The 15,639-nt window shown below is 43.7% G+C and overlaps 1 protein-coding gene across 8 annotated transcripts in view; it reads right to left on the reverse strand.

Annotated features, from left to right (window-relative positions):
* Window positions 1-2,193: 2,193 nt before the first annotated feature.
* ECPAS (Ecm29 proteasome adaptor and scaffold) overlaps window positions 2,194-15,639 on the reverse strand; it is a 60,886-nt gene continuing 47,440 nt past the window's right edge. For 7 of the 8 annotated variants that reach the window (XM_083592731.1, XM_083592729.1, XM_083592727.1 and 4 more), the window contains 11 exons: window positions 15,439-15,530; window positions 15,259-15,325; window positions 14,684-14,875; window positions 14,200-14,408; window positions 13,114-13,157; window positions 12,815-13,007; window positions 11,356-11,500; window positions 10,108-10,213; window positions 8,229-8,317; window positions 6,650-6,721; window positions 2,194-5,214 (listed from right to left, as the gene is read on the reverse strand). In XM_083592731.1, the coding sequence (XP_083448857.1) occupies window positions 5,075-5,214; window positions 6,650-6,721; window positions 8,229-8,317; window positions 10,108-10,213; window positions 11,356-11,500; window positions 12,815-13,007; window positions 13,114-13,157; window positions 14,200-14,408; window positions 14,684-14,875; window positions 15,259-15,325; window positions 15,439-15,530 (1,349 nt within the window). In that variant the 3' untranslated portion in view covers window positions 2,194-5,074. Of the gene's footprint in view, window positions 5,215-6,649; window positions 6,722-8,228; window positions 8,318-10,107; window positions 10,214-11,355; window positions 11,501-12,797; window positions 13,008-13,113; window positions 13,158-14,199; window positions 14,409-14,683; window positions 14,876-15,258; window positions 15,326-15,438; window positions 15,531-15,639 lie in introns of all 8 variants that reach the window. The other variant, XM_083592728.1, reaches the window with a different exon arrangement.

The raw sequence follows: 15,639 nt of genomic DNA on the forward strand, positions 1-15,639 counted from the left end.
GACGTTTTGGAAGAAGAGCAGACTTCTGGAACGGATTCCGTTCGACTTCCAAGGTACGACTACTTGGCTGAATAATTGCCAAGCTTATCCTGATGAGTAAAAGCAATATAAATGCCCTATGTCTCCTTGTTGCTCTTTAAGAGTTTGGGGTGTGCACCAATTACAGCCAAACTTCGTAAATAACAGAGTTGAGGGAATACTAGTGGCAAACTGTTTTTATCTCTTTTAACTCCAATATATTTGTCTCTTGGCTCTTCCTACACTGGAAAAAGACAAAATATAAACTTGCCACTTTTCCCATCTGTATAATAGGAAATATTCATACACCTTCTAACGGGCAAGGTTTACAAAGTAAACATGCAAAAATCTCCATGTCACGTTGCGCCCGAGATCTTTTCAGTGTGCGCTGCAGTTTTATTTTTATTTCATTGTTCAACTGTTGGTTTGATTTGTTGTTTGCCAAATGCTGATACGTTTCATTCCAAGTGCAGTATTTTTTTGTGTTCCTCAACGATTAGGGAAATTTGCTGTTTTGTGAAAATCTAAGTACATCTGACAAAGATTTGTCTTCTTAAAAGCCATTCTTGAGCATTCTACAACAATAATATTTTCTTGGAAACCTCTTGTGTATTGTATGCTGTGTATGACTTAAGTGTCGTGGCTTAGATTAGCCCCTGATGTTCTGAGGGTGGGTTTCCTCTTTAATGTCTGCATCTTGGGAAGATAGGAGCACAAAACTAAGCAGTCTGCTTTAGTTTTGCAAAACCAAAATAAGCAGTCTGCTTTTGTGAAGCTGTGTTTGCAGCGGAGTCCTGCCGCTCTCTGGATTATGGCCTGTAACTTCACAAACATGTGAAGTTGTGTCAAAATACCAAATAATGATGCCAAGGAAAATAACTAAAATAGATTCAGCTGTATGGGAAGGAAGGGAAGGGGGCAGTAAAGGTGGAGAGCTCTTTCCCTTTTTCCTCAGTGCAGAATATTGCCACAGGTGAGCGACAATGTCAGTCCTCGGATGAATGGCTGGAGCAATAGCTCCGATGGCCTGCCACACACAGCAAGAGTCAAGAAGCCACAAATATTGCCACTGTCAAGTGTAACAGTCCTGGGTGCTTTCTCTGTTCATGACTCATGACACTAAATATGTAGACAGTTGATATTTTTCCAGGTTACTGAAGCGATAAACATAGGGGGTTGCAGTCAGAAATCTTTAAGATAACGGTGGGCGTATCCGAGATCGGTTTTATGATGGGATAATGCTGGAAGATGGTTTAAAAGCAGCTTATGCAGCTGCACGTTCATTGTTGCATTTGTCAATTAGCTAAATTCAGTGTTGCTGTTTTCCAAGGTTCTGGTTTGGGTGCGTGCAGCCCTGTGCTGCTTGGGGCCAGGATACCTGACATATCATCTCACCCTTTATATAGCCAGCTGATCATTGCCTTCTGCAAGTGAAGGCCTCCTGCAAATATCATCTGACCAGGTCTGTTCTGCACAATGCAAGAACTGGGCCTCTAGCGTTGCCCTTTGGCATTCCCTCGCGTTAGAGAGGCACTGCTTCTGTTGTCTTCCCAGTGCTACTGCGAGAGAAACTTCCTCTTGCAGCAAGCCATTTGAATAGAGGGTATTTGTTTTATCGCTTTGTGTTTTTGCCACCTGGGCTCCTTTTGAGAGGAAGGGCAAGAGAAGATATTTTTAATACAGTTAGGTACTTAGTTCATTCCGGAGGTCCGTTCTTAACCTGAAACTGTTCTAAACCTGAGGTACCACTTTAGCTAATGGGGCCTCCCGCTGCTGCCGCTGCGTCACTGCTGCCCGATTTCTGTGCGCATCCTGAAGCAAAGTTCTTAACCCGAGGTACTATTTCTGGGTTATTGGAGTCTATAACCTGAAGCGTATGTAACCTGAAGCCTATGTAGCCCAAGGTACCACTGTATGTCATTGGTGATTTTGACTTGCAGAGAGAATGAAAGGCCAGCTCCTACCCATGATTGGAAGGGAAGGGGAATTTTTCATCCCACAGGAAACCATGGCCTCCCCAAAGGTCATGTGACTCTCCAAGTAGCAGGGAGGGCTGCTATGGGGACGGCTTTCCTCCTGATGGATTTGCATAGCCCTGTCTCAAGAGCAAACGGGAGCAGATAGCCCAATCTGTACACCCTCCACCGCCAACAGAATTACCAGTTCTATCCAAGAGGAGGTCATGTGCCTTTATTTTAATGTTACCCTTTCGGTGGGGAGGTTTCTTTTGGTCAATCCACTTACATAACTTGACATCCAGATACAGAAAATGAATGTAGTGAATTTAATGGAGACCTTTTTCTTGCAACATTAGAAATCTTTAAAACACAAAACAAGTTTGTAAATTCAGCGGGTGCTATAGTGTCAAATTTACACACTTCAATCCAGGTATACAAAGCAGCATTAAACAGCAGCACAAGCGCCCACATTTGGGCAACAGTGTTTTATAGTGCAATTGTTTTCAGAGGAAAACATAACTCTCCAAAGGCCACTTTTTTCCTATCAAGTCAACAAATTTAAAAGAGGGACGGGTATCTGACCTCTAAGTCAACTTTTTTTTTTTTTTTGCAGGTAGGTTTCTCATAGAGGCACATGTTTGTTTGGTAAGTTCATAATCTAAATTTAGAAGAAAAAAAGCTATTCAGAGAAGCTATTCACCAAACTTGCACATTCCAGGTAGTTCTTATTCTGGAATTTTAGTATTCAGTACGGTTAATATAAATTTCCATTTGGAAATACTTACTACAGCAGCTGTTCTAAACTCAAGTTTTTAGATTCCACCTCAAAATACTGAAGCCGTTGCTGAAGAGTCATATCGGAGACCTAGCACATGTCGTATATATATATATGGTTGTCACAGGTTCTATTAAAACACTCAAAACGACTGTTGCAAAAAGAAAGAAAAAGAGCAACACTTGACATTTCTGCGTAATACAAAAAGAGAGAGAGAGAGAGCTCCTGCGAGACAAAATGGGCTATTTTGTTAAAAGTTATGCAAAGATCTTATGCCTACAAACATTCCATTTTACAGATGTGCTTGGCAAATTCAAACTCAGCGTAAACAACAAGCAGCTTTCCGTAATACATTAAAATCTTTTAGACCAGCTTTACTATTCCTTAGCTATGGGGCAGTGCTAGGTAGAAGACAAAGGCCTTTAACCAACAGACAAGAGTCTGACGACACACATGAGACACACACACACACACCAGTCATTAATTTCTCAGTAGACTTCCACGGAGCGAGATCGTAACAATGGCCAGGAGTCCTCAAAATGTGGCGGCACATCAGGAACATGCCTCTCGCCGCCATTTTGAGGTAACCTGTAACCTCAGGATACAGGCGTGTAACCCTACCCCAGGAATTCTGGGTGGCCATTAAATGTGAAGCAGCCCTAAACACACACCCCTTTTTCTGTCAAACGTCCTGAACCTCCCTAAAAAGGCCAATTTACAAACAGCTTATGCCCTCGCACCTCGGGATGCACCAAATGTATGAAGTATCTCTGCGAGGGAGCAGTCCACGCAGATGCCGATGGTTCGTGATCAAAGGCACCTGGAAAGGGGCTTGTTGCACTGTGAGGGGATCAATTCATATAACCGATGCATCCAAGTAATCCTGGCTGAGTCAGGCAGCCCTCCAAGGTGCAACAGGGCAATTGGGTGGGTGGGGGGTGCCAATCAAGCAGAACCAGTGGTCAGTTTTGTACGTTGCAAAATTCCTACGCAGAAGGCACTTCCATGTAGGAATTAACATGCTACCTGCATATAGATCTTCATGTGAAACAAATCCTACAAACATCTTACGGGCAGGGACACTACACGACAAAACTGTTAGCAGGTAGTACACGTTATTTCCTACACGGTATTCTGTGGATGTATGGCGATGAGCCTTAAATTATGGTTGTGAAGTTCTAAAACGTTTTAACTGCATCATCTAGGGAGCCTTTATTAAAATTGGAGCAAATTTCATTTTCCCCCCCCCAAAAAAAATGCTTTTGCCACTACAGAAAATGGGGCTGCTTAATGCAATGCATTTCCACTCTCTTAAATGGATGCAACGTTAAGCCTTACCCAGAAAAACAAAAGTACTTTCTTATAAACCAGAATATGCTGTGTCAGATACAACGCTGTTATTTAACTGCACCTTCTTAATAATGTTAAAACACGTACAGTTTTTCAAAGCCAGACGGGGGTTACAAACCTGAGGAAAGGAAGCCTACTACGAGATAGTTCATGGAAAATGCAGAGCACTCTTGAAAACCATTATTTTGGATAAGGGCTTTGCTATTACTGAGTGTCATGCAAAACTCATTTCGGGAAAGGGCAGTGCTCCTTCTTTGCTTGTTTAAAACCAAGTACACCCTTGTTTCCAGACAGCTAATTAAAGTGCTTTCCAGTGTGCAATTGCTCCATTTTTACATCGGATGACGTGGCAGTATGCGGACCAGGAGGACCAGAACACATCAACGGGATTCCAAAAGGGAAGTCAAGCTAAACCAACAGAAGGTGGACCTCTCCATATTAGCATTAGCTTACCTTGTTCTAAAAAGACCCAGAGTCCTAGCAATACAACACTAATAATTACTCCACATGAAAGATACAGGCCAGAGTATTTGATCTCCAGTGCTCCAATGAACACCTTTTGATAATTCTTACAAACATCATTTCCAGGCACACACCAAAGATTTTGGCTGGTGTTAATTTTTCAAATGAGGTGCTTCTTCCCCTCCTTTATTTGCACGCAGGCCGGGACAATTTCCCAAAAATTCATTACGTAGCTTGGGTTTACGGTTGTGTGCTTTTGGTTTGTTTTTTAATACGCTCGAGGCTTTCATTCTAACCAAACTGCTTGAAATGGTTACAAAAAATTGGGGGGCGGGGGAGAGAGGAGGAGGAGAAAATTAATGGGGAACAGAATTCAAGGCGTTCTTTATTTTAGCCAAGGAATGATGCATGCTACAGAGTCGTCTTTACGTTCCCTCTCTGTATTCAGAGCTCACTGCGCGCTTTCGCTTTTGCTTGTTTCGTTTCGCATGGCACTTGGTTGGCTGTCAATTCAATCGAGTTTTTCTAAGGTTTTCTTTAGCAAAGTGGCTTTCTCTTGTAGCTCTGGCCTGCTGTCCAACATCAGGGCTGTTAAGGAGCCAATGAGGACTTCTCTGCTTTCTGTGTTCAGGCTCCCCCACTGTCTGGACTCTACATAAGGAGAAGGAGGCAGAAGGACATCATCATGTTATTTCATGCATTCCCACTTACTGGGCTTTTCAAGCCATTAAAAATAGCTCTCAAAGTGGCTTATAACAACAACAAAAAGTCATAAAACGATTAGTTAAAATACAGTAAGAAGCATCAGTGGGTTCTGGATAGCGACAAGTCAGAAGGCAGCCCTGGGAATCATCCACTGATCTTCAGGCAGTGGAAGAGCCTTCAGATGATATCAAGGATAATATAGAAATAAATATGGACAAACATGGGAGAAGTGCTTCTTCAGATATCCAGATTGCTGATGGCTTGAAAACTTAGAAGCAGCACTCTGAATTGAGACTGGAAACTAACTGGTAACCAGTGTAACTTCCTTCAGGACTATGGTTATATGGTCCCTCGAGTCATGTGCATTATTTGTGGGGGTGCCTTTGAAAGGTGTTCCTAAACTTAATGCAGTGGCTGGCTTACCCAACGGGAGCCAACAATGGTGGACTTCCAACTGCCATCTGCCCCAGACAGAATAGCCAAAGGGAAGTTCGGCTAATGGGAAATGCAGCCCTTCTGGGTCCAGCTGCTGCACCAGGAACTTTCAAAGGCAGCCCCAACACATGGAACACACACCAGAGGTTTAGTTTTGATGTTACCAAACACACGAAGCCAATAAGATGTTCAGCTTTGTTTTGAGAAGCAGATACATACACATGGGCAATGTAAAGTGCTCCATAGCAGGAAACAGGGACTGTAGGAATACAACCCCCAAAATAACAATTCTACCCTTTATCTGCAAAGGCATTTGCCAACATATCCTAGTGGCATTTTGCAAACCATACAAGACAATGCCTAGAAATGACTACAGGAGCCTAGGTGGCAGAACTTCTGTGTCTTGAGCTCCTTTCCAAAGCCTTCTGTTAGGTTTCCCCTTATCCCCATAATGATGCTCCTTGGTTTCTTTGTTTTTTACGAAATGTGGTTTTCAAACATCAAAAAGTTGTTTTTTATTATTATTATTATTATTATTATTATTATTATTATTATTATTATTATTATCAACAACAACAACAACAACAACAAACAACAGTTTATATGCCCATATGGTTGCCCTAGCCACTGGCCGGCTCCCAACAAAAATGAGTAAATACACAATAAAGCAAATACAAGCAGGTAAGTTTATGTCAAACAAACAACTGGTGTGACTCTTATGCGGTTCATGCACAGAAACCGAGCTTCCATAATACAAATTGTGAAGCAGCCTTGCCAAAACTACCCTGCAAAGCAAAAAGAGCAGAGTACTCACCCCAGTAAAGCTATACCAATTATTGCTTTAAAATCAGTCTAGACTAGAACTGAACTGCAGCATTCTTTAGCTTTCTGGAGTTAAGAGACAACCTGCTTGATCAACATTTCCAAAATCATGAAAAAAACTTGCCTTCAAGTTTTGTGAGCAGTACTTCTATCACTGACAAGGCTTCAGTTCTTATGGAGGTGTAGCTTCTATTCTCTGAGGGAGCAAACATTAAGTCAAGAGTGAATATAACCTGAGGAAAATGTAACTTCATGCCAGAGGTGCATATGGGCCACATACACCTTTTAAGCATCTTGCAGGGCAACATGCACTTCTTAATTTCTTCTAACCCCAATTTTGGTACAGATTTACAGTGGTACCTCAGGTTACGAACTTAATTGGTTCCAGAGGTCTGTTCTTAACCTGAAACCGTTCTTAACCTGAGACGTGCTTTCACTAATGGGGGCCTCCCGCTGCTACCGTACCGCCGGTGCGCCATTTCCATTCTCATCCTGGGGCAAAGTTCTCAACCCGAGGTACTACTTCTGGGTTAGCAGAGTTTGTAACCCAAAGCGTTTGTAACCCGAGGTACCACTGTATTGTTATTGTTCAAAGAAACGACAAAATGTTTGCCAGGGAAGAACTTTTGTCAGAAGTTAAATGAGAACCCAGCATTTATTCATGTGATTTAATGCAATGACCCAGATGCATATAGTTAATGGGAATACATCTGTCTTACCCACCACAAGTTCACAACTGCCCTCCCCGCAAAATATGGAGCATTCAAAAATGAGTCTCCTCCCTATTCCCATATCTAAAAGGCTACAAGGGCAGAATTCTAATATCTTCTGATGTTATAATCCCACACACGAGTAGGATTCTGTTGAGAACAAAGATGAAAAAAGTAAGGTCCACCCCCACCTCTGTCCCACCACCCTCTACAAGTATGAAGTGGGGAGTCTCTTTTAGTCATTCATCAATCCTTTAGTTCCTACAGCCCCTCCATCTGTCTCCAAGAGAGGTTCAATACAGATGGATACAAGAAATACCAAAAGCACAAAAGGCTCCACTCTCGGCCAGAAAGGACTGACACAATCCGAGACCAGGAAGAAGGGACGTTGGATAAAAACTAGAGAAAAAGAAAAAATCTGTAAAAAGGAAAATTTCTTTTTTTTTTGGAATTAGTGTTACACTAATGAAATATTAGGGATTATGCTGGAATGGAACCAATTGGCTTTAGTAAAAAGGAGTTAAGGAGTTACGTGGAAATATGGCTTAAAATTTGAACTTTAAGGTTTTTAAGGCAAGATAAGGTTAAAGAAATAAATGTAAATTGAACAATAGAATATAGCAAAAGATGGAAAGGATATGTTGAGTTAATAAATAAGATAGACTGTTAAGTTAGATTATGTAAATAAAAATTGAGAAATATGGGAAGAATTTGCTGAAACAAAGAACTAAGCTTGAATGCAAAAAGGGAGGTGTGAGGAGGTCCAAGAAACAAGCAAATGAAAAATGCAATGTGGGATGTGTATTCTTTTTTTTCTTGTTCTTTCTTTTTGTACTTTTTCTTATTATTATTTTTCCCTTCTTTTCTTTTTATACTTATGTATCTTTGAAACGTTGAATAAATATCATTTAAAAAAAAAGGCTCCACTCTCTTCTGCTAGTCATTTAAAGCTTTAAAATGGGTTCCCTGGTGCACCGCTGACAAGATACTTACCTAGAGAATGGGTGATAGAGGAACAAGTTTCAAGCAGTATTCTTCTCAAAGCCTCAGGATCTGAGTGTTCTGCTTCAAGCAACAGTAACCTACCCAAAGGAAGAACAGCACCGTTGCCTTATGTCAAAAGGAGCTTGCTGACAATATTGGCACAGTAGCTGCCCAGTTTAGGGCTATCACAGATAACTGTAGGAAACATGGGAAGCGTCTCTGGAAGAGGCAGGAAACCGTTTCCCTTTTAACTCTCTGAGTCTTGGCTAGTGGTAAGTCTGCAAACGGCAGAGCCTGCACCAATTAGTCCTAGCTAGAGAAGACTGGTTATGGGCTTAAGCCCACGACACATACAGTGGTGCCTCGCAAGACGAAATTAATTCGTTCCGCAAGTTTTTTCTTCTTGCGAGTTTTTCGTCTTGCGAAGCACGGTTTCCCATAGGAATGCATTGAAAATCAATTAATGCGTTCCTATGGAGACCGCCTTCAGACCAGGTCCGGGGACAGTCTGTCCCCGGACCTCTTCTGAAGGCTGGCGGGGGGGGGGAGGACTTTTCTCCCCACCGCCAGCCTTCAGAACAGCCTTCTGAATGTTGGCGGTGGGGAGGAAAACCTTCCTCCCACCGCAAGCCTTCAGGACAGGTCTGGGAACAGAGGAGTACACGCGCTGCGCTTCCCCGCTGTCCCTGGAGATTTCCCTATGGGCTTTCGTCTTGTGAAGCAAGCCCATAGGGAAATTCGTCTTGCGAAGCCGCTAAAAAATCGGAAAACCCTTTCGTCTTGCGGGTTTTTCGTTTAGCGAGGCATTCGTCTTGCGGGGCACCACTGTATAGGTTTTTAGCCAAAGCAGTCCCTTCAGCAAAAGAATACCTGTTGATGCAAGGGACTTTCTCCTCTTTTCTTCCTGTGTACCCCCTAAATACCATTCTGGGTGTTTCCCACCAACCCTCCCCCAAAGTCGATCTGGGCACAACAGGGCTTCCACATGGGGGAAGGAGAGGGGGAGTGGTTCTGTTGCACAAATGGAAGCCCTTTTACTGATGGTTACTTAGCATTGCACTGGAATCAAGTCATGGATTGCAGAGGAGAAATGTACTACATTAGCTGATCCCAGAGAGAAGCACCGTTTGCAGATGACCAAATCACAGTGGTGCTTAACGTCCACCACTTTTGAAGCTGATCATTCGCACTGCCCCACTGAAAGGTTTTTATCATTTACAAAGGTGCATCCTACTTATCTGGGACGCGGGTGGCGCTGTGGGTTAAACCACAGAGCCTAGGACTCGCCAATCAGAAGGTCGGCGGTTCGAATCCCCGCGATGGGGTGAGCTCCCGTTGCTCGGTCCCTGCTCCTGCCAACCTAGCAGTTCGAAAGCACGTCAAAGTGCAAGTAGATAAATAGGTACCGCTCCGGTGGGAAGGTAAACAGCGTTTCCGTGCGCTGCTCTGGTTCGCCAGAAGCTGCTTAGTCATGCTGGCCACATGACCCAGAAGCTGTACGCCGGCTCCCTCGGCCAATAAAGCGAGATGAGCGCCGCAACCCCAGAGTCGGCCAAGACAGGACCTAATGGTCAGGGGTCCCTTTACCTTTATCCTACTTATCTAGGCCAAACAGTGTCCCCCCATTTCTCTGACGTGATATAGAAGGCAGCCTTCTCCTCCCCAAATGTGGAGACAGTACAGACGGCAGGGCCTACCGGGTGTTTGCAAAACACAACTTAAGCAAGTTACCACTTTGCTGTCTCTGTTCACATCAGCAGATAAGCCCCCACAAAAGGGAGGCACGCCGCGCGCTTGCGAGATTTGACACAACCGCACGTGAAGGCACAAAATGTCACCGGAGGAAAAGACAGAGAAGCAGCAGGTTCAGCACCTGGAGGGAAATTACCCTTGAAAATAAGCTTTCATAGCCTGGAGCACCCCGAGCTGCACTTTCCACGTACTGAGTTTCAGCCGCTCGCACATTAGTTTGCACACCTCTTGTTGATAGCAGCCTGGGGCAAAAAAAAAGGTTTTCAAGAGAATCAAGACAAAGGTAAGGCAAACAACTACATTCTCCCCCTGTCCTCTAGACACATTATCACCAGGGGTTTTAAAAAAAGCAGGTGTTCAAAGGCATTAAGACACCTAAAACACTGGACTGCTGAGATGGCACAAAACACAGCCACCCCTCCTTCCATTTATAATGCTCCCCGTGGGACCTGCAGCAAGGACCCCCTAAGTCAGAGGCCATCATTTCTAAGTAGGGTTCAATCCTAGCAACCTGCCAATTAAGCTATGTTGGCGGGGAGGTGGGGAGGAGGAGAGAGACTAGGACACAGCAGCCAAGGCCGGATCTTAATTCTCACCGGAAGTCCCCCCCCCCCCCCTTCAAAGCTGCCTCCTATATTTTGCAAAAGTACTTGCAGACGCACTCTGCTTTATCACTATTCCATTCATTACATTTAGACAGGACTACAACATTACCCTTGTACAGATGTTTGCCTGAACCTCCCTGGGTTAAAAGGTGTAGAGGGCAGTCATCTAGAGTGGGGGCAGACTTCTGTGCATTAAACACAAGTGTCTGATTCTATCTCCTGCTGAATGTCGTTAAACACAAACAATATTCACACCTTTTATTATTACAATGAATGTAAATATATTTTGCGGGGTTTTTTTGCATTGTATTTATTTACTGTCCCCACTGCAGTACTCAGGGCCAAAAAATAGCAAAACACTCTTGATCAAATAGCTTGGGAACCATTTTCCTGTCTATCCATTTCTTTAAATATATATATTTATCCCACCTTTCAATGGGGTAACAAAATGAATAAGGAACAATACAACAAATAACAATGAAATCACTAAATATCAAAGCAGCTGGGGTTTTTAAAAAATAACAATTTGAACGAATAGAACAATAAATACTCTGAAAGAGTGTCCTCAAGTTTCTTCTCATTCTCTGACTTTTTGGAGAGGGTTTTTTTTTTTTAGGATGAAATACCGCTTGAGTTTTTGGGATTAAACCTTTCAATTATTTATATTTATTTTACAAGATTTGTAGACCACATGGTTATAGAGATGATGATGATGATGATGATTTTCAAAAGCAGTTTGCACAAAATTAGTATAAATATTTGTAAGAAAAAAAACCTACGTTGCGTTTCTGGGTTTCTGGGCCACGCTTTGCCCAAACTCTCAAAGGCACAGAGAAGAGATTCCATCTGGAGCTCCTTCTCGTTTTCGTTCTCATCTTCATCGTCGTTCTGTGGCGAACTGGCCCCCATGTTCTCAGGGCAGTTCTGCAGTGGTACCAGAGGAAAGGATTGGAGGAGGAAAGAGAGACAAGAAATATGCAGGTTAGTTTTTGCATAGCATTAAGAAAGGCTTCCCAAGGGCATGATCTGGGTCCACACTAGAACAGGCTGCTTTGAGAGCTGCTGGTCACTCCTTTGCTGGAAGTGTTTAAGAAGAGGCTGGACATCCACTTCTCAGCGATGCTTCAGGTGCCTCCAGTAACCTGCATGGAGCAAGATGTTGCAGACAAGGACCTCCAAGATCTCTTCCAACTCTATGATGTTGTTTGGACATTCCAGCCCATGTATTAAAATGAGTGCTGCTCCATTTACCGTATTTTTCACCCTATAGGGCGCACCGGCCCATAGGGCGCACTTAGGTTTTTTTTTGGGGGGGGGAATAAAGAAAAAAAAATTTCCCCCCCAGGCGCGGGGCTGGGGCGGGGGAAGCCCGAGCTTCCCCCGACCCCAGCCCCCAGAACAGGCTGCTATCCGCAAGCCTTGGGAGCCCGGTGGGAACTCCCACCGGGCTCCCAAGGCTTGCAGAGAGCTGCCCAAAGCCCGGGGTGCGCTCCGCTGTGCTCCCCAGGTTTCGGGCTGCAGGCCTTGGGAGCCCGCGGGAACTCCCGCCGGGCTCGCAAGGCTTGCGGACATCTGCCCGAAGCCCGGGGTGCGCTGCGGAGCGCTCCCCAGGTTTCGGTCTGCAGGCTGCTGTCCGCAAGCCTTGGGAGCCCGGCGGGTACTCCCGCCAGGCTCCCAAGGCTTGCGGATAGCTTCCTGAAGCCTGGAGAGTGAGAGGGATGGGTGCGTACCGACCCCTCTCGCTCTCCAGGCTTCAGCGAAAGCCTGCATTCGCCCCATAGGACGCACACACATTTCCCCTTCATTTTTGGAGGGGAAAAAGTGCATCCTATAGGGCGAAAAATACGGTAATTGTCTCACAGAAGGACAACGTACTTAAGAAAAGAATCTGCAGAAGGTTAAGATTTACTGGTTTCCCCCTTGGCCAGTGCTAGCGGCAGAAAGCATATTGTTGTGAAGAGACTGAGCAGCAAAATAGGAAGCCATCAGTTAAAATCCTGGTCCTGCCACAAACTCAATGGGTGATTCAGCCAACGGGTGACAAGCCAACTAATTCTCAGCTTCATCCCCTATCTGCGATATGGGGATGACATCACTGGCCTACCTTACAGAGCTGTTGTAAGGAATGCTGAGAATATATGTGAATGGTCTGCAGAGATTGATACAATGGGCAAAGGGTGGTACTGTATTATTCATTCTTAGGGGGCTATTCAAAAGCAACATGGACTGAAAGTTCACCTTCTTTATTATTGGAAAGATGATGTCTGTCAGCTCCTTGAACCGATTCTCCTGCGTGGCCTTGAGCACATCAGCTGTGCACCGGAGAGCCACAATCTTGTACCTGAGGTTCTCTTTCCGGCACTCCTTCAGCAAGGCCTGGAGGATGTCGTCAACGCTGGGCTGGTTGGGTAAAGACTTCTGCAACTCCGTGCTGAAAATACCAACAGCAAACACAGATTTGGTCGCTGTTTGACCACCTTATTAAATAGTGCCAACCTTTATAAAGCTCAGAGCCAGTAGAAGATGGACTTTTTTACCTGCATGAACAGACAACACTGGCAGTAGCTTTCAGTAACTCCTCCTAAAAGGGTTATCACAAAACAAGAAATGGGAAGAATTTTTAGCAGGGGATTTCTGAAGTGCACAGGGAAAGTGGTTACTTAGGAGTTCTTACCTACTCTGGATAGGGCAGAAATTGCAGAGACTTTCAAATACCATGATCCATACAATAGTAACATAGTTTCCAACACATTTTAACACTGGGCCACCAAGCCATATCATTAAAAATATAAAAGAAAAGGATACTGGCTGTCTTGAGCCTCAATATTATTTTGCTTGTCAACGGTTCTTTGTAAGCCATAAAATATGGTTCTATGTGCAAGTACAGGGTCCAGGGACCACTGTTTGCAGAACAATGTTATGAGTAGCAAAGCTTGAGCAAGCCCATCTTTAAGAAATTCCAATACCAACTGACTGGCCTAATCAGCACCTCCTAAACTAACATGCAGATCGAAACTTAGCTATCCGCCAGCTTTAACGCTTCTTGCTTTGAATGTTCAAACATGCCTCAGCTGAAAAACTTATCTTTAGAAATACCTATCTTGAGATAAAATAAGCTCAGAAATACGTATTTAAATGCAACTTTTCATGTGGGGTTTTTTTAAATAAAAAAATTAAAGATTAATATGGAAAAAAGACAGGTGAACATATGCAAAAGTGATACAGCCCACAAAAATACTAATTCATTCATGCCCTAGCTACAAAGCACTTTTAAAATGCCTCCCCCTCACATCACCCAATAATTATCCTTTGTAGCCAACCAGATTTGTACATTTCATACACCAACACCTGGCTGTCAACAGCAGCAGCAAAAAGCAGGGAGGAGAGAGCAAGGGAGAGAGAGAGAAAAAAGAGATTTGCCAAAGCAAGATTGAGCTCTAACAATATTCAGGCCCCATCCAGTTTCACGTTATAGATCAGAATTTTTCTTTGCTTGACAGCAATATCCAAATAGAGGCATCCATGCAAAAGGAAGAAGAAGATACAAATGCTTGTGATGTATTTTATTCCCATCTACTTAAGTATGGGGCTAATCACCTTCTCCCTTAAAATGCGTTTCTTACCTTCCCTGCCCACGTTCTCCCAGACAGGCCTTGCAACAGAGCAGAGAGCACCATGCCCAAGTGCGGAGGGACCAGGGAGCCAGTTTGCTTTGCAATGGACGCCATGCTGGCTGCTCCTTGAGCTTTCATCTTCCAAGACTGGGACTGCAAAGCTTTCTGGGTGATTGCTATCAATTCTTCCATATAAAGCCTTATGCCACCGTAGGTACCTAGGTTTCAAAACACACACAAGAGTCACAGGGTGAGTAAAGAGCAGCAGAACCAAGTTAGCTTTAGAATACAGCTTCATGAGAACTGCTCAAATCTTTACCAAGAGAAAATCTTGTGACTTAGGAATTCTCCGAGGCCAAAACTGAGGACTGTGTTCATTCACTATTAAAATTAATGTATGCACTTTCGGATTTGTATCCCACCCTTTCTGTTTCATTCATAGCAGCTCAAGGGGGTTAAACATATTCAATTACAGCTCATTAGATCAACTTACCAGGCACATTTTCCTGCCAGACTTCAGTCCACAGGTTGCCCTCTTCTTTCTCGCCTTTTTCTTCCTCGGGGACCTCGTGCATGCCCAGGAAGGCCAGGGGCAAGACATGTCTGGCTTGATTCTTCAGTACATCTGGGCTGTAGCGCCCAATGGCATGGATAGTTAACGCACAGGCCATTTTGTAGACTTGTTCTGAAGTAAAGAACAAAGTTATAGGTGTGGCCACCTGGCTTTCAATTCACAGAGGAGTTGTCTGCTCTTAGGTAGGGGCACAAATTAATATAGATGCATGGCACTTCTAGTTAATTAAAAAAAAACTTATATCATGGAAGCAATGAAGAGACAGGCACTAGCATCAACCATTTGCTGAATTTATCAGAGAAAGGTACATTCCTTCTGTGTTTCATTTTAAGATGATTTAGGAGCATGGGTCAGAAGGAATACCAGCATTATCTTTATGTTATAGAACAGTCATATTTTTTCCTGTCTCATGGTATTTATCATCTCATGAAACGGCAAGGTTTAAAATGCACGCACGCACGCACGCACACACACAAACAAACAAACCAACATACCTTCTTTCTCCATGTACCAACTGTTCAGCTTCTGCAGCAATTTGTCAGTGCTGCTGTCCCGTGAGGTCTTTTTAAATGAAATAAAATTAGAAAGGCTCAAATCATTTTGGAACATCTGAACGCAAAAAACCCCAGAAGTAATAAAATATAAAACTGAGAAGGACCCAAAGCTCCACTCACCCGGACTAGATGTCCCATGGCAAAGGCAAAAGTTTTTTGCACCACGGTGTTTCGATCAGTTAGGCCACTGAGCAAAGCACTCATGAGCTTGCCTGCATGAAGAAGAAAATGAGCCAAAATGGTAGCTTTGACAACCGGTTTTAGTTCTGCATTTGAATTAAGGGGCAAACTGAGTTCCAGAACCTAAATTAAGCCTATGCT

This window comes from Podarcis filfolensis (genome assembly GCF_964270895.1).
Source record: "Podarcis filfolensis genome assembly, chromosome: 17".
NCBI classification, from domain to species: Eukaryota; Metazoa; Chordata; class Lepidosauria; order Squamata; family Lacertidae; genus Podarcis; species Podarcis filfolensis.